The sequence below is a fragment of the Acanthochromis polyacanthus genome, chromosome 13, assembly GCF_021347895.1.
Source record: "Acanthochromis polyacanthus isolate Apoly-LR-REF ecotype Palm Island chromosome 13, KAUST_Apoly_ChrSc, whole genome shotgun sequence".
NCBI classification, from domain to species: Eukaryota; Metazoa; Chordata; class Actinopteri; family Pomacentridae; genus Acanthochromis; species Acanthochromis polyacanthus.
The window spans coordinates 31,676,335-31,694,378 of record NC_067125.1 but is presented as its reverse complement, the minus strand read 5'-3'; the positions used below and the strand labels follow the sequence as shown (position 1 = coordinate 31,694,378).

The following is an 18,044-nucleotide window of genomic DNA, read 5'->3' as shown; positions in this document are numbered from 1 at the left end:
GACTTTCCTTTGTACTGGCACTGTTGTAATGAAGCAGCAGTGGGAGCGTCTGGCAGACGCCTCAGGCCAGACTGGTCCAGTGAAAGCAGATCTGTGAGGAGATAGGCCTCAAACAATCATTTCTGAATTGGGAATGTTGAGTGAAGAAATTTCTTCCACTCTATTTCTCTCAACAGAGTGACACTCACCACACCAGAGCCACTGGTTAGTGACGGAGGCCAAATTTCAGCACAGCACAGGGCTGTACAGGCGTTTCAAAAGGGACTGAGCCAAAACTGAAGCAGATGTGTGTGGATTTTAAAGTTTTAGACCACAGAGCGTTTGGGGGGTTCACCACCTAAACTAACCTCCCTTTAAAGTGCAGAATGTTGCCATAAAGTGCAACAGTGCAAAGAAGCATGAAAGTGATCACCACGCATGACATTTAGCGTGGAATTGTGAATATCTTGGGATTGGGTTGGTTTTCGCGCATTTTTTTTTCGTCTTTACTCAGTCTGCTATGGGTACATGTAGCAAATTAATGCAGTCATTGATCCCATCTAACAACATCTCCCAAGAATCAGCATTTTCTTTGATCAGTGGGGCGGTAAGATTTCCAGCCCTGGTTTCTCCATGCAGACCGATCCACAGGCCCCACTGTGGGGCTGATTTGCTCTTCTTCTGGATATGGATCCGCAGCCATGCGTGATCCAATTAGCATGATGAGCACGAGGCGTAGTGTGAGGCTAATGCTTGCATGTCCAGGAGAGTAAATGGATTGTTAGTATGGATTTCTAGCTCCCTGGAGTCTTAGCACTTGGTGGCCTCTCTACAGGGGTTATTGGCATAGTTAACCCAGTGTGTAACTATATAGCCAAACCTTCTGCTTGGCTCTATCGTTACACACTCTGTTGATATTGATAATGAATAGTAGCTCCCTCAGAGAAAGCTAAGAGTGGTAACATGCAATTTTGATGCTATGAATACAATCTCCAAGCAGTTTACATGATAATTAGCTGCTGCTGGACAGTCCCTTTGGATTGAAATCTTGCATAAATAAGTCAAATAGCACACAGCTAGGCCTGTAGCAAACAGTGATTTTCATTATTGACTGATCAACTAAATATTTTCCTCAGATAATCATTGAATATTTTTGTCAAGAAATATCACAGTCCAAATGTAAGGTGCTGTCTTGTGAGGCCTTGTTGTTTCTAGCCAGTCATTCAATCATACATTTGAGATGCTTGAACCAGGAACTGGTTGGACATTTTGATCCATGGATGAAAACAATAATTAAAAAGTTACAGATTTAGTTACTTTCATTCATGTCTGTACAGTAAAGATAAAGACCCCCTTTGATTAAATCATGTTTTTTCTTGTTAATGTGTCAGTGTGATTTACACACGTGGACAAAATTGTTGGTACCCCTCAGTTAAAGAAGGAAAAACCCACAATTCTCACTGAAATCACTTGAAACTCACAAAAGTAACAGTAAATAAAAATTTATTGAAAATTAAATAATCAAAATCAGCCATCACTTTTGAATTGTTGATTAACATAATTATTTAAAAAAACAAACTAATGAAATAGGGCTGGACAAAAATGATGGTACCCATAACTTAATATTTTGTTGCACAACCTTTTGAGGCAATCACTGCAATTAAACGATTTCTGTATTTGTCAATGAGCGTTCTGCAGCTGTCAACAGGTATTTTGGCCCACTCCTCATGAGCAAACAGCTCCAGTTGTCTCAGGTTTGATGGGTGTCTTCTCCAAATGGCATGTTTCAGCTCCTTCCACATATGTTCAATGGGATTCAGATCTGGGCTCATAGAAGGCCACTTTAGAATAGTCCAACGCTTTTCTCTCAGCCATTCTTGGGTGTTTTTGGCTGTGTGTTTTGGATCGTTGTCCTGTTGGAAGACCCATGACCTGCGACTGAGACCAAGCTTTCTGACACTAGGCAGCACATTTCTCTCCAGAATGCCTTGATAGTCTTCAGATTTCATCGTACCTTGCACACTTTCAAGACACCCTGTGCCAGATGCAGCAAAGCAGCCCCAAAACATTACTGAGCCTCCTCCATGTTTCACCGTAGGGACAGTGTTCTTTTCTTCGTATGCTTGGTTTTTGAGTCTATGAACATAGAGTTGATGTGCCTTACCAAAAAGCTCCAGTTTGGTCTCATCTGTCCAAAGGACATTCTCCCAGAAGCTTTGTGGCTTGTCAACATGCATTTTTGCAAATTCCAGTCTGGCTTTTTTATGAGTTTTTTCAGCAGTGGTGTCCTCCTTGGTCGTCTCCCATGAAGTCCACTTTGGCTCAAACAACGACGAATGGTGCGATCTGACACTGATGTACCTTGGCCTTGGAGTTCACCTTTAATTTCTTTGGAGGTTGCTCTGGGCTCTTTGGATACAATTCCAACGATCCGTCTCTTCAATTTGTCATCAATTTTCCTCTTGCGGCCACGTCCAGGGAGGTTGGCTACTGTCCCGTGGGTCTTGAACTTCTGAATAATATGAGCCACTGTTGTCACAGGAACTTCAAGCTGTTTAGAGATGGTCTTATAGCCTTTACCTTTAAGATGTTTGTCTATAATTTTTTTTCGGATGTCCTGGGACAATTCTCTCCTTCGCTTTCTGTTGTCCATGTTCAGTGTGGTACACACCTTTTCACCAAACAGCAGGGTGACTACTTGTCTCCCTTTAAATAGGCAGACTGACTGATTATGAGTTTGGAAACACCTGTGATGTCAATTAAATGACACACCTGAGTTAATCATGTCACTCTGGTCAAATAGTTTTCAATCTTTTATAGAGGTACCATCATTTTTGTCCAGGCCTGTTTCATTAGTTTGTTTTTTTAAATAATTATGTTAATCAACAATTCAAAAGTAATGGCTGTTTTTGATTATTTAATTTTCAATAAATTTTTATTTATTGTTACTTTTGTGAGTTTCAAGTGATTTCAGTGAGAATTGTGGGTTTTTCCTTCTTTAACTGAGGGGTACCAATAATTTTGTCCACGTGTGTATCTATATACTAAGAAGACATGTCATGAACGACGTAAGCAGTCAACATCACTTTCTCCTTCAAAATGCAGTGTAATACCACATTTTTGGGGTCAGTACCATTTTTATGGAGTAAGAAATTCTGATATTAATATGTCAGCTGATACCGTTTGTGTTTTAGTGATGTTGAAAAGGGAAAATGAAGGACTTGCTGTTAACTTTCCAGCAATGTATTTAACAAACTAGTTAACAACTTATCATAAAGCCAAAGCTTGACTCCGCATCACCATTTGCTCTGTTATGATAAGTACTCTGCTACATGTGCTGCAGTCAGTGCTGAGAGTGTTGGAAATAATGTAGTTGGAGATACTCCGTTGGGCAAACTGTGATTGCATCTTTTCTAAAGCATCTTCTTATGTATTATTTGCCAACATGAAAACTTTGTTTTACAGAACATATCAGACAGTGTATGTGCCGATGCTAATATATTTGCAATAGGCCAGTATTGAGCAATAATACTCTTCAACTAATGTCAGTCAGCCTCTACTGCAGTGCACTGATGACAGTCCCAAAAGCACAGATTCAAACTTCTTGGGTTTCATATGTAAAAAATAAAGAAACAAATCTTGTCGAGTTGTAGAGTGGGGCTTTTCAGATCATTATTCTTCCTTAGGGTTGTTTTCTGGCTGGATTGCCCTAGTATTAAAACTTGCCATTGTGTTGCATGCAGTAGTTTTGCAGTAGTTAAGCAGAGTCACAGGTGAGCTGGTGTGCTCGAGGCAATGGTGCAGAGTTACATCCAAGTCTCCGAAGGCATGACGTGATCATTTTCATGAAGAAAAAATTCTAAATATGTAAGTTTTAATGAGTTTTAAGTGTGTAATCAACGATAGGAGCAGGACTTTAAGCTGCTTAGCTTCGCATAAAGACTGAGGACTCTGGCCTAAGGTCCCAAAATTTAAAATATCTCTAAATGTTCACTTTTTAACATTGCAGGTTTACATGGGGAATGTGACGAAATATTTCTGTCTGTCTTTAGACAGAGCCAGGCTAGCTGTTTCACCCTGTAAGCTAAGCTAACTGGCAGCCAACGGCAGCTTAATTAGTTGTTTTTTATGGATACAAGGATGGGATCAGTATTGTCATCTAACTCTTGGCAAGAAAGCAAATAAGTGTATTACTCAAATTGTCAAACTGTTTCTGTAATGGTCTCTGTACAACACACAACTCCTTGTCAGAAACCTCTTTATCAAATGATGACTGCAACACCTCTCAAAGAAATGAGGGCAGCTTTGACAGCATAATTTATGTTGTTTTTTTTTAACAGGCTATCATGTCACATTTTGTGTTTATTGTCTGAGCTATAATAGACAGCCTGCAGCTCTCAACAATGAATCAGTGTTTTGGGAGAAACTGATCGCTGTGGCATATGATCCTCATGTTTTCTATTCATGAGGACAAGGTGGGGAGAAGAGCTGTTAATACAAGGCCTTCGATGTTCCCAAGGAAGATTTCAGAATTACAAGTAGATGACAATGAAAACTCGACACTTGACCGAGACACATGAGATTTACTCTTCTCCACCCAGACACTGTGCACGGTGAATGTTCATCTGTCAAGGTGCTAAAATCCAGTTGAGGTTTATTTGTTTGCGACCAACTCCGGGACGTGTCTTTTGTAGCTACAAGGTCATTCATCCACTGGAAAATATAACAGGCCTTTTATTCTAAAGGCAGATGTAAACCCTCGAAAAAATTTAGCATCCTTGGCCACTCTGATCTGCAGCCAAATTGCCAGGCAGGCATGATTCAAGGATGCACTGAATTAGTGGCAAGACAAAGAGGAGGAATCGGTTCTGCTTCTGATGTTTTCTACATAAATCTCTGCAGTTTCTCGTGATGAGAGCCCAGAAATTACTTAGAAAGCCTTGGATGAAGTACACAGCCATTTTCCTCTAGACTTTAAATAAATGTCCCTGCTCTTCAGTTGTCTTAACAAGATCAGAGAGGATGTACATTAACCTGTCGTGGTGATAGAGCTGGCTTCTATCTTCTGTCATGCTAGCAGCGTAGCATCTATGGATTGCAGTCAGTCGGTTGTTGTAAAGCTGAAAAATGACAAATCACAGTGGATCAAGCTTCGGAGCTAAATGAAAGTTTCTTCTTTTTTCGTTACTATTCTAATTATTTGGACTTGGTAATAAAAAAAGTGAAAGATTGTTATCTAAAAGCAATTTATTCATTTAAATACTGATGACAATCATTGTTGAACCTCTGTTTTCAAAATTAGGAAATTAGCCAGCTTTGAAATTACACATTTTTGTCCAGGCCTGTTTCATTAGTTTGTTTTTTTAAATAATTATGTTAATCATCAATTCAAAAGTAATGGCTGTTTTTGATTATTTAATTTTCAATAAATTTTTATTTATTGTTACTTTTGTGAGTTTCAAGTGATTTCAGTGAGAATTGTGGGTTTTTCCTTCTTTAACTGAGGGGTACCAACAATTTTGTCCACGTGTGTAGATGCCATCACAAGGCTATGCTAACAGCTAGCGACCATAAGGTAGAAGGCGGCCACAGATTACCCTAAAACAGAGTCTGGAAAACAAAAATTAATAATGCTTTAAGATTTGGAGCTTAGTGGGCAGAATAAGTGATGGACCAGTGAAAGATTAAGCAAATGGAGAAGAACAGCAGACGTAGCTGTTGGAGACACATTGATTAACAGAGCAGAGTGTCATAATTTAATCACTCCTATTTCTATTTTACATATTCAGTTCTAGTCACCCTCATTAATGAAGAAACTTGGTTATGAAAGACGGGTTGCCTGTTATCACATGCTGTTAAAATGTTGCCTTTAATGCATATCAGCCCCATCCTAATATAATATCAGACTTTCTTGATTACCAGTAATCAGCATCCGTATCGGCCTATTAAGGCCCCATCCACACGAAGACAAAACGAGGTCTAAACGCATAAGTTTCTTGCCGAATCTGCATATCATCCACACGAAGAGGGTGTTGTGGGGGTCTGTAAACAATCATTTTTGAAACCAGGTTCCAGAGTGGAAAGATTTTGAAACGCCGTATACGCAGCTCCGTGTTTACTGGCTATCCGCTAATTTTCAGATACACTTGCGTCATCGTTTCGTATCTTCATTGACACGCATGCGCCACACGCGGCAACGAAGCTAGTGACCCTACTATCCCTGTTGCAGCAAAATCTCCTTCTTCTCAATCACCACTGAGTTGAACAAACGATTGAGGACACATTACGGCACTTTATTTACTTCCCGGCTTGGTCTCTGTTTACAACTTTTGCCGCATGCCCACTGTTTTTTCTTCTGTTTGCGCGTGTTTCCGTCATATTATTACAGCACCCCTAGAGGTCTGGCATGTGTTTTAGTGTTTCCATGCATATCGAGTGCAGTCATGTAGACGCACACATTTTCTGAGACGCCTTCGTCTTTATGGCGATCGTTTTTGAAACTGTTCAGCGTTTTGTCTTCGTGTGGACGGGGCTTAAAACACATATCAGTCAATCCCTGGTGTGGATACCTCTTGGCTATATCATAGAATACATTTCTTGACATTTTAGTGTCGCTTGCAGAACCAGTCCCTCCATCTCTCTGCTTTTTTTATCCTTTTCTCTTGCTTCTCTCACACTTCTTTGGCTAAATCCGGCTCTCAATCTGCCACCATCATCCTGGATGACAGCAGGCAGCCGAGCGAAATGGCTGCAGAGCTGCACAGATGCAGCGTTGGCGACGTTAGCTTTCAGAGACCGGCACAGTTAATGCCCCTAACCCCATCAATTTGTGAGCACAGATTGAGTTTCCAGAGGAGCATGAGGCGCTGTGGTAAAACTGTTGACTGTGGCAGACACTGAAGACTGCTTTTGAGGGACTTCCAGACCAACATAGCCGGGAGGCTCCGGGTCGTCTTGTCCGGGGGATGGATCGTCTGACCTCTGCTGTCAGAGAGGGCCTGTGGTTGACCTCCGCAGTTTCACATGTTGTCATATAAAGCAGGAGGTGCACAATATGAGTGAAATAGACTTTGGACCATGTTGGAGGCCATGTGCAGTGAAGTCACTGTTTTCACAAAAAAAGCAACAAAAGGTTTCCATCAGTGCCGAGTTCCACAGTAACCAAACTCCAGGATTACTTCACTGAGCCCTAAGGAGAGCTCACTTCATTTAGCTGAAAACCTCTTGGAGTACAAACCATTATATTATATTATGCAGGTCCAGCAGTGTTTTACTTCATACAGCAGGAAATCATTTATATGGCAGTAAGTGAAATATGTGTTTATTTGTCAAAGATGAAGTTACTGCTCCATTACTTTCAGTCTTTTTAAGTCCGTAAAGCCACTTGTGACGTTTTGATTCTCCAGCAAGGTTAAACTTGATGAATACAAGAGGCTGAAACACACGGACATTCCAGTTTTGGAACGTAATGCTCGTCTTTTCCCTTCCTCTGTCTAAATCTTCGAAGCCTGATTCATGATTTCATTCTGCTTGTTCTGCAGTTGCTGAAACAGCAACCCCTCTCAGCGGCAATTGCCACTCTTGACAAGACGCGGCTATTTTCGATTCACAGGCGTAGGACTCTCCCTCTGATATGGAAAGCGAGTCTCAGTAAATGCTTGATCTGCTCTTTGATGTTAAGGACTACACTGATCGCTGAACTCTATGAATAGTGTCAGTTCATGCTCAGATTTCTGGCTGTGAAGCATCTTCTCTGACTTTATGAGGCTGTATGAACATCAACTCATCATATAGGAGCCATATGATTAAATTAAGGGCCAATGGGCATTTATAAATGCCTGCCAAAGTGTAAATCATACATGCTGCATTCCTCTTTTTACTCTATTCATGACACAGCAGGGGCAGCAGTGTGAATTTGCTCCAATTCAGCCTCTTTCAAGTGCAGCTGGGTGCTTCTCACCCTCCGTTAATTCACCTCAGGGCTGCCGACATTTTTTCTTATTCTGCCTTCAAGTCCCACGTGTCTCTTTTAAACAACAAAGAGGGTATTTGTGCTATAAAATACATGCAGTGTTCTGATGACATTTGTTCACCTTGCAGTATTTCAGGTGAACATATTGCAGCACTGACGACATAACTTTGATCCGGCTAAATTGTTTTTCCAGCTTTGAAATTGAAACAGATAGAAATGTGCTCCCTGAGGTGTTTTCCATCCACATTTTCCGACCTCTGCTCTCATCTTTTCCTCCCTGCAGATGAAGCTGTGGAACAAGTACAAGGTAACCAGCATCCCATCTCTGGTGTTTGTGGATGCAGCTACGGGGCAGATCGTGTGTCGAAACGGCCTACTGGTGGTCAGAGATGACCCTAAAGGTGAGATCAAGTGTCTGTGGCCACACACGCACACCCACAGTATAATTTAAAGCCTTGTCACTGATTCATTTTTAGTTTCTAACCTCAAACTTGGACCGTAATCCTCTTTACTGAATGGTTAACCCCAACCACCAACCATTCAATGCTTAAAAAAAAAAAAAAACCTATTTAATGAGGTAATGCACATTTGAGGGTCAAAAGGACAGAACAGCATATTATCCCCACATTTTGTCCATCACAGCTGTAAAACAATGAATTCCTGGTGGGTATTCAGTTTTAGTTGAATGTAACCTGTGGAATTCATCAGGGATGGCTGTGTCTTGTTTCATGACCTCTCTAAGTTGTGAGTCTACCAGATGTGCTGCAGCGTGTTTCAGAAGCGTCCAAAAGTCAGCTCTATGCTCTGGTCACTTAAAAAATACAAGCCTATTCTGTTCTCAGTTTGTACATCCTCAAATCCTTCCTCACTTTGTCTCCACACTGAGATTCAAGTGGAGAAGGTGAGGAAGCCAGGCAGCGGGCATTTAAAAAAATTAGGCATTCTTGGTTCATTTTAAAACTAAATCCATATAGTTTGTGATATAGCTTCATCATCTGTCCATTGCTTTGTTTCAGTCTGTATTTACTTTTTATTATATTCAATTCAATTGGTAGAATTTGACAGGAATGAACAGATTACTCACATTGTTATTAAACACATCCACAAAAGAATGCGACACAAATGAAAAGCAACATACAGTGTGATTTAGAAATATGTATCATATATACACTAATCAGTCCTGCTCCCGTCGTAGTTTGCAGAAAAGATGAGGATGCACAAGTGTGTCCTCACTCATAGATGCTTCAAAATGCTTCTTAGGAATTCAGAAGCATTTCAAGATGTCACTCTTCACAGAGCAGATTGAGTCGGATAGAAAGTCCAGCATCGAGCGTCCACATCCTCGTTCACATACAGCTCGAATTTAAACTTCATCTTCAGACAATCAATTGAAAGGTAAATTATTTGTTATGGGGGCTTTCAGATAAACAGGTGGTGTTGCTACTTCTCCAGTCAGATGTCATTAAATCACTCCAGAGGAAGAAGGTGCAGCAAGATGATGTAATTAGCAGAGCATCATTCAAGTCTGGCACATTGGAAAACCTTGTGGACAAGCTGATGGAAATATGGAATGTGTTTGGTCCGTTTGATAATTTAAGGGAGGTTAGGTTTTATCATCTGCTCTTTAAATGCATGTCAACTCCAACTTGTTTGTTACACACACACACACACACACGCACACGCACACACACACACACACACACACGATTAGATATAGCTACCATACACCACCTTCTACATTTTTTCCAAATCCCACTGGACCAAACAGATCAAATTCTTACACAGATGCTCCTTTTTTTTTTTTTACCAATTTGTAATTGGAAAAATGTTTTTTGGGCCATTTTGCATCAGAGACGGACAAGAAAATTGTTGTAACCTAGTTTGGCCATGAAGTTCAAATTACTTCACAGCTCAGCAGTGTTGCTGGAGACTTGATCTGACTTGATCCACATTGCTTGGCTCCCACTGCACATAAATATTAACATTTACCTTGCTGGGGCCATTGGAATGACATAGTGCACTTCAGAATCACTTTTCTAGTCTGATTTGGATGTTTTGCAATAGTATAAACCTCCATGGATTTAAAAAATGAGAATACCAAGAGCAATAATTGACCTTGCAGTTGTTCCTTGAACATTTTAACAGAAGTCTTCTTTATAATGGCACCTACGGGAAAAATGCTTTTTTGGGCATAGGGATTATTTCATCAGAATACTGCTAGTGGTTAATGGGACAAATTGGCAGGAAGACTAAGTGGCAGGAATGTATCCAGCTCTCATCATATCCACACAGATCCAGCTTTTTGTTCACTTTAATTTTTGGCTCTACAGTAGAAGTAAGACTGACATTTAAGTCATATAGTCGATGTACATAATTATCTGTACGCCAACTTTTCCACCCCAGCTGAGCATAAAAACCTTTTTGCAATGTTATTTTTTTTTTCTTTCTTCTTTTCTGGCCTTCTGGTTTTTCCATTAAGTTTTAATATGGATGGACAAACACTTCATGTTGCAGTAACACGTGATTTTAAAAAAAAGCCATAATTTTAATAATTGTAGTATAACTGAACTTTGCAACAGCCCAAATTAAAATAGTGAAATTATTCCAACTGAAAATGCCCAACATACCAGATTGTATCATACATCTTAGGTGCACAATGTAAGATAAACTTGAGAAAGTTAAGTAAACCACTTTGATATGTGTGCAGTAAATGAGGTTCCACCTGTATTCACACACCTAACTCTCATCTCAAATACCTGTGGAGATACTGCACTGCCCCATCATTCAGCATTTGGCTGAAGTGTTTCACATCAACTTTTTCCCTTTGTTTGAATAGATGCTACCATAATTATGGTGCAGCCTGAATATTATAGCGGGTCCGTGTCTCACTCCTCATCTGCAAAGCCTGTAATTTCTGCACTTTGAAGTGGAGATGGAGAATTAACAAAAGTGGGCTTGCATTCCTTTTCTGTACCAAGGGCTGAGAAAGTCTCAATATTTGAAAACGATGCCTCTTCAAACTGTGTTTGGTCAACTTGAAGTGTTGTTAGTCACGTGACTGGGGAGAATAGCAGCAGTATGGCAGCGCAGCGAGGCAGGATGGATTTTGCATGAGCACTGTGACAGATTTCACTGTCTGTCCAGGGAAAGCCAGTCCAGGCCTGCAGTAATATTTCCCTCATTCATTAACTGTTCTTCCACACTAGATGTGGGCAGAGGAGAGATTCATCTGTGGCTTCAGCAGCAGAGATGATCACTGGCACCACGATTTTTTTCCCTTCAGAATCTCTTGCAAATAAAATAAAACAGGGCTGTAGTTTATTCCTCAATTTTTTCTGCATGAAGCAGACCGAGAGCAGTTCCCAACGTGACAAATCAATTCATCTGCAGCAGTTCGGTGAGGAAAAGGGCAGTAAAAAGTTTGCTGTACATTCAGACTGGGAGGGGCGGGTGAACAATTCGGGGCCCTCTGCCTTTCACTCTCGATGAAAGGCCTGACTTGAGTGGCGGCAGACTAGCCTGCAGCGTAAAGATGGAGTGCACTTTTACAATCACGACAACAATGAAAGGCCGCGCCAGCGCAGTGCAGACGTGTCATTCCTGCCTAATGAAGCTCTAGACAACTGCGCTCGCATAAAGAGGCCATTATGAACCAGCCATACAAGGTTTTATTTATGATTACCCCTTTTTAATACGGCTGTTCCAAATGCATCTCCCGAGCCCAACGGGAACAATGAGAACACCTTGAAAAGGAAATGGAAAGTGTGAAAGAGAGCAGGAGGGAAGTATTTCTGACAGCCTTCATTTGCTGGAGAGGCTCAGCTTTTAGGATTCATTAAGACCGTATTTTGCGTTTTGGGTGGGTGTGTGTTTCCAAAAGCAGATATGACAAAACCGTCAGAGTAATTTACAAATGACAGGTGTACATGACATTTTGATACCTGACAGAGACGGAAAGCATCTCTAGGCTTTCTCTTTGCTGAAGCATGCTGGTGGCATGAATCCTGAGACCAGATTTAGATAAGTGATTGATTGCTAAGAAATGTTTTCGACATTCATGGTTCGCAGACATTAAATCTTAATGTCTTACGTGTTCCCTACTTCTTGTCAAGCATCACCATGTAGTTAGATTTAAATGTCTCCACAACAACGAGACAGATTGTCATGACATTCAAATATCTGCAGAAATAAGCAGCCTTCAGCCTTAGTTAACACTTAAAATTTCATGCCACAATGCTAGAATGCTACACCGGTGGTGAACATAGTAAACACTGCCCCTGTGTGCATGTTAGCATTCTGACGTTAGCATTTAGCACAAAGCTGCACTATGTAGCACCTCACAGAGCTGCTAGCATGGCAGTAAACTCTTGTTTTCCTTCCCATGTTTCCCCTTTTCATCGCCCCACCCCACCCCCACCCTCTCCACCTTCCTACCCTCTCCCAGGCCTGGAGTTCCCCTGGGGCCCGAAGCCGTTTGCGGAGGTGGTGGCAGGGCCTCTGCTCAGGAACAACAGGCAGACAACAGACAGCAGTTCTCTGGAGGGACACTACGTGGGAGTGTATTTCTCAGCACACTGGGTGAGTGCAGAGAAAAGAGAGAGAGGACAAAGAGGAGCCCAGTTTTTATTTTTCAGGCCTCCCAACTCTATCAAAACACTGAGACATCGGATGGAAGAAAGGGCAGCAGAGCGGAGCAGGAAGAGACAGAGCAGTAGTGGAGGCAGATAAGAGAGGAGCAGGAGGGTGGAGGCGACTTCTTTGTGTTTGTCTGTTTACATTAACCGTGCTTAACTATCCCCGTCAATCCTTTCACCACCACCTCTGGATCAGTCACCACACCCCAATGACATCAAGCTATTGTCTGTTTCTCTGCTGGACCTGCTGATAGCCAGTGGAGGTCATGACTCAGTGGTGCATGAAAGGCGGTTCATCATCGCCGGACTGTTCCTGATGAGATGCAGCTCAGGCTGCCGAGGCCAGTCAGCAGCACAGCAGCTGCCAGAGCCGCAGCCTCAGATACCGGCTCCTCAGAATGGTGACGCCTGAATGCTGGCTCAGACCCCAAAACCATAGAAAATTGAAAAGGACAAGTCACAGAAGCCATTACGGTTTATTTGCGGTGTTTTTGCACCACATTCCCCCGGTCACTCGTGTAAATGTATCTGCTATTAAAGTAATTTTACAAACATGAAATACCAGCCCCTCGCCTTGGCATCCACACATTTAAATATTCGTTTTTTTTCTCTTAATGTTCCAGCGACCTGAAATGGCCCGTGGTAAGGACACATATGACCGTATTCTGTTTCACACTTGAAATGCAGAAGGATATTTCTTTAAGAAAGCTCCACAATAGAACTTTAGCTCAAAACCTTGAGCAGTCGCATAAACTGGCGAGCAAAAGGCCACATTAGACGGCTTGATGATCACTGACACTACATTGTCTGAAGAGAATTAAACAGTGTTTATAAGAACCGAGGAAAAAGTCAATTAATTAGCATTTAATTGATCAAGGCCTTGTGCTTCACCATGCTGAGCGTTCACGAGTGGATCAATCATACTGTGTCCGCTATAATGAGCCCGAGTTGTAATGAAATAGAATTTGTGTTTAATTAATAATAAATCATGGTAAACTTTAGTACATATGAGATATTAATAATTCAAGAAAAAATAGTGCAAGATTTTATCTGCTAAATAAAAGCCTAAATAATCTGCTGATTATTTGTATGCAGAAGATTTTCCTGACAAATCTGCCATATTTATCTTTCTAAAGATATATTTCAGTGTTGTGGTTACTGCTTGTTTCCTTTTTCCTCCAGTGCCCAAAAATCAGTTATTACCAGTTATAGAATCAGAATCAGTTTTATTGCCAAGTAGGTTTTTACACTTTCAAGGAATTTTCTCTGGTGCTCTTGGTGCAAGTACAAATAAATAGTAAGTAAAAAGATAGACAATAAAATAAAAGTCAAGGTGCCATGAAAAATCTAGAAACAAATAGACAAAGGTATGCACAGTTACTACACAGTAGTAATTAATGTGATCAACAGCTGATTTGCAGTGGGTTACAGTGGGAGTTGGTGTCAGGTAGAGTGTGGGGGTAGGGGTGGGTCACGGGCAGTTCATCAGCGATGCAGCAGAGGGGAAGAAGCTGTTCTTGTGGCGAGTGGTTTTAGTCCTGATGGACCGCAGCCTCCTGCCTGAGGGGAGGGGTTCAAAAAGTTTGTGTCCAGGGTGAGAGGGGTCAGCCAAGATCTTGGTTGCACGTCTTAAAGTCCTAGATGCGTACAGATCCTGGAGAGATGGCAGGTTACATCCGATCACCTTCTCACCAGAGTGGATGATGCGCTGCAGCCTGCTCTTGTCCTGAGCGGTGGCTGCAGGGTACCAGACGGTGATGGAGGAGGAGAGGATGGACTCTATGATGGCCGTGTAGAAGTGCACCATCATAGTCTTTGGCAGGTTGAACTTCTTCAGCTGCCTCAGGAAGTGCATCCTCTGCTGTGCCTTCTTGGTTATGGAGGTGATGTTCATCTCCCACTTCAGGTCCTGGGAGATGATGGATCCCAAAAAGCGGAAAGACTCCACAGTGAGCACTGTACAGGGTGTTGGTGTACAGGGAGAACAGAGGGGGAAATAACACAGCCTTTTTGGGGGGGGGGGGGGGGGGGGGGGGCAGTGCTGATGGTCCTGGTCTCAGCTGCTCATACTGGAGCCTGATCAATGTCGTTACCAGTGGACTGATATTTGATATTGGCCTATCACAGATGTAGCAGTATCTGCATGTACAACTTTTGCTTTTTCAGTGGAGCATAGTACAAACAAAGATGCTTGAGTTATTTTATAAATGCTGTCATCAGGATTGTCCAACAAAGTGGCTCTGACTCCATATTTCCAATATTTTCAGCACACTGCAGCACATGTAGCTGAGCAGACGGTGGTGTGGAGTCAAGCAGTGTTTTCACTATAATCTGCTAACTAGTTTGTGATATAAATTGCAGGAATCCACTAAAGATAGGCCCAATTATTTTCCCTCCCTCGTAAAATTCTAACAGAAAGTCCATAAATACGAACAATATTTGCCAGTATGCTGATATCACAATTTTTGCTCACTAAAATCAGCTTAAGCTCCAGTAATCTTGTTGTAGCCAACATATTAATCCATTGTTTATGAACATTTAAGAGCTTATCGGTGTGTTAGGCTAAATACTTCCAAAAACAATGTTAAAGTATTTTATAGATGAGTTCTGTGCTTTTGTCATTTATTTTTGCTCCTTAAAAATTGTGTCCTTCTCTGTTAATTTCACTTCACTGGAACAGTCAAATTCAGAAAATGTAATTGCTTAACTGTGATCCAGACCAGGAAATGAAAAGTGCTGTACTGTACGTTCAGAGCAGAGAGTGTAAAAGCGCAGACAGAGAACACACCGAGCCTGGGAAAGTGTCTGGAAGTTAATGCTGCCCTGTTTTCCTTCCCACTGCCACAGCACACTGATGTCATGCTAATGCCAGCCATACCAGCGCTCCCTCTGCCTGCAGAGTGTGGACTTTCCAAACACACACACAAAAACAAATGCATTCTTAAGCTAGAGTATACTGCTGCAGGATTAGTGTTTTCAGAAGCCCGGTCTATATTTGAAGAAGCTGCATACAAAACAAGACAGAATTACTAGTTTGTAGAAAGGTGTTTGGTGACTGAGAGGGAAATACCCTACTGCAACACCCTTTTACATTTGTGATGATGTGTTTCTCTTTTTTTTTCTTATTTTCTTGCTGTGTCTTAGTGCCCGCCGTGCCGCAGTTTGACTCGAGTCTTGGTGGAATCGTATCGAACTGTCAAAGAGTCGGGTCAGAAGTTTGAGATCGTGTTCGTCAGCGCTGACAGGTGAGAGTCACTGAGCCGGAAGATAGACAGGATCATATTTATTGACATCTGCTTCTGTCTGTCAAGGACACAAATAATAATCAGCTCGATTTAGCAAATTCACATCTGCTGTGTTACTATGTGCAGGTCAGAGGAGTCCTTTAAGCAGTACTTCAGCGAGATGCCGTGGTTGGCAGTGCCATATTCCGACGAAGCTCGACGGTCACGACTCAACAGACTCTATGGAATACAAGGTATTTTACATCCTCCTTTTTAAAATACAACCTCAGGTCCTTAAGCTAAGAGCAGACAGTGGAGTTTTTTTTTTTTCCTTTCTCCCTGCCAAGCTTAGTTATGTCACAAACTGGCATAATGGCGAACAGCTCTCTGTGCCGGGCAGGCAAACAGCAACACAGATTGCCCTGCAGCCTGAGGAATGTGGGCCAGTTATCAAGTTTACTGTCTCGCTCGCTCGCCGCTGAAGTGCTGCAACTCTCCCTCTACGCCATCTCTCCCGATTCCCTTTCCTCTGTGCTGGTGTGCAGAGGACTGTGGATGAAGTTAGCAGGAGCTGGCTCTCGGTCTGTCCTGCTAAGAATGCCAGGAATGTGCAGAGGACGAGTCAACGCTGCCCCACTCCTCCACCTCCTGCACTCAAACCCCTGCAGTTCACGATCGCCCTTCCCAACCGTTGCTGGTTTCAGTCCACATGCGCAGACAGGAACACAGTGACTCACACTGCCTGATGGTGTCTGCTTCTGATAAGGCTGTTAATAAGGCCAGGGGATTACAATCGCAAAGGTGGTAGGAGTCAGTTACATGTAAAAAAGATCTTAGAGGTGAAACGGACAAATGGAAGGCAACAAAAGGCCCAAAAAAAACTGTGGGAGAAGAAACAGTCTGTGTCATGAAAACATGATTAACCCAAATAGGGATCGACCAATATGGGTTTTTCAGGGCCGATGCCTGTTATTGGTAATCAAGAAAGGCTGATAACTGATATTTTGATCCAATTAAATGTAATGTTTTAACAGCATGTGATGGCAAAGAACCTGTCATTCATAGCTAGGCTTCTTCACTATTAATTATTGTTTTCCAGACTCTGTTTCAGGTTAATCTGTTGCCACCTTCTAACTTAGCCACTACCTATTAGCATAGCTGTGGTCACTGTGAGAGAAGCTAATTTACTGGATGTGGCAATGGCTTGTGTTTCTGTCTACACACAGAGGGGTTGTTGCTTCGACAATAATCAGTCAATGCAGATACTCGGAAAAATGCCAAATATCAACCAGGCCAATAATTGGTCTATCCCTAGACCCAAACTACCTTCCTCACTCTTTCCCCTTTCCACCCCCTTCTTCCCTTCTTCAGGTATTCCCACGTTGATTCTGTTGGACGCAGAGGGTCACGTGATCACGCGACAGGGCCGGGTGGAGGTGCTGAACGACCCCGAGTGCCGGCTCTTCCCCTGGCACCCCCGACCCGTCCTCGAGCTCAGCGAGTCCAACGCCGTGCAGCTCCACGAGGGGCCCTGCCTCGTCCTGTTTGTGGGTGAGCGGCTTGGCCTTATAATGCAGCGCAGCTCCACATGGGGGCCGCTGCCTGAATGAAGTGGCATTTATGTAGAGCATATTGAATGTCAGACTCTGTGGAAAATTCTTCCAGTGTCAAAAGGTCCAGAGGTCTGAGCAGAACTGGCTCCTTATTCATCTATTTATATGCTAATAAGGAACATGCAAAAAAAGTGTTTTGCAGCGGCATCGTAAAGTGATTTAGACGCGAATGCAGGGCAGATGTGATGACATTATAAAACAGAATGGAGGACACAGTGATGACCCTCCAAAAGTGAGACCACCCTGATGTCTGTGGAGGTCAAACCAAATTGCAAAACAAGACGGAGACCATCTGTACGCAGTCTTTCATCTCTTCACTCATCTGTCCAACAGCCTCCTCTCCTGCCTTGGCTTTAGTTTCGCTCATCTGTGCATTTTTCTTCCTCTCCCAGGTGGCTTTTTTCATACTTTTAACAGCATTCTGTGTGTCTTGCCTGATTTATTCAGACGCTGAGGAGGAAGGTGAATTGGAGCCAGCCAAGGAGTTGATTCAGCCAATCGCAGAGAAGCTCATGGCTAAGTACAAAGCCAAGGAGGAGGAGACGCCGCTGCTGTTCTTTGTGGCTGGAGAGGTGAGATAAGCCGCTGGAGAAAACTCAAGACAGGAATGCCATTTCACACT

At 42.4% G+C, this 18,044-nt stretch overlaps 1 protein-coding gene across 1 annotated transcript in view; it reads left to right on the top strand.

The window, feature by feature from the left end:
• Positions 1-18,044, top strand: part of nxn (nucleoredoxin) — a 74,379-nt gene that overhangs the window by 47,140 nt on the left and 9,195 nt on the right. Inside the window, exons 2-7 of the mRNA XM_051958007.1 lie at positions 8,233-8,352; positions 12,396-12,529; positions 15,730-15,830; positions 15,957-16,063; positions 17,181-17,360; positions 17,870-17,994. Of these exons, the coding sequence (XP_051813967.1) occupies positions 8,233-8,352; positions 12,396-12,529; positions 15,730-15,830; positions 15,957-16,063; positions 17,181-17,360; positions 17,870-17,994 (767 nt within the window). The remainder of the gene's footprint in view (positions 1-8,232; positions 8,353-12,395; positions 12,530-15,729; positions 15,831-15,956; positions 16,064-17,180; positions 17,361-17,869; positions 17,995-18,044) is intronic.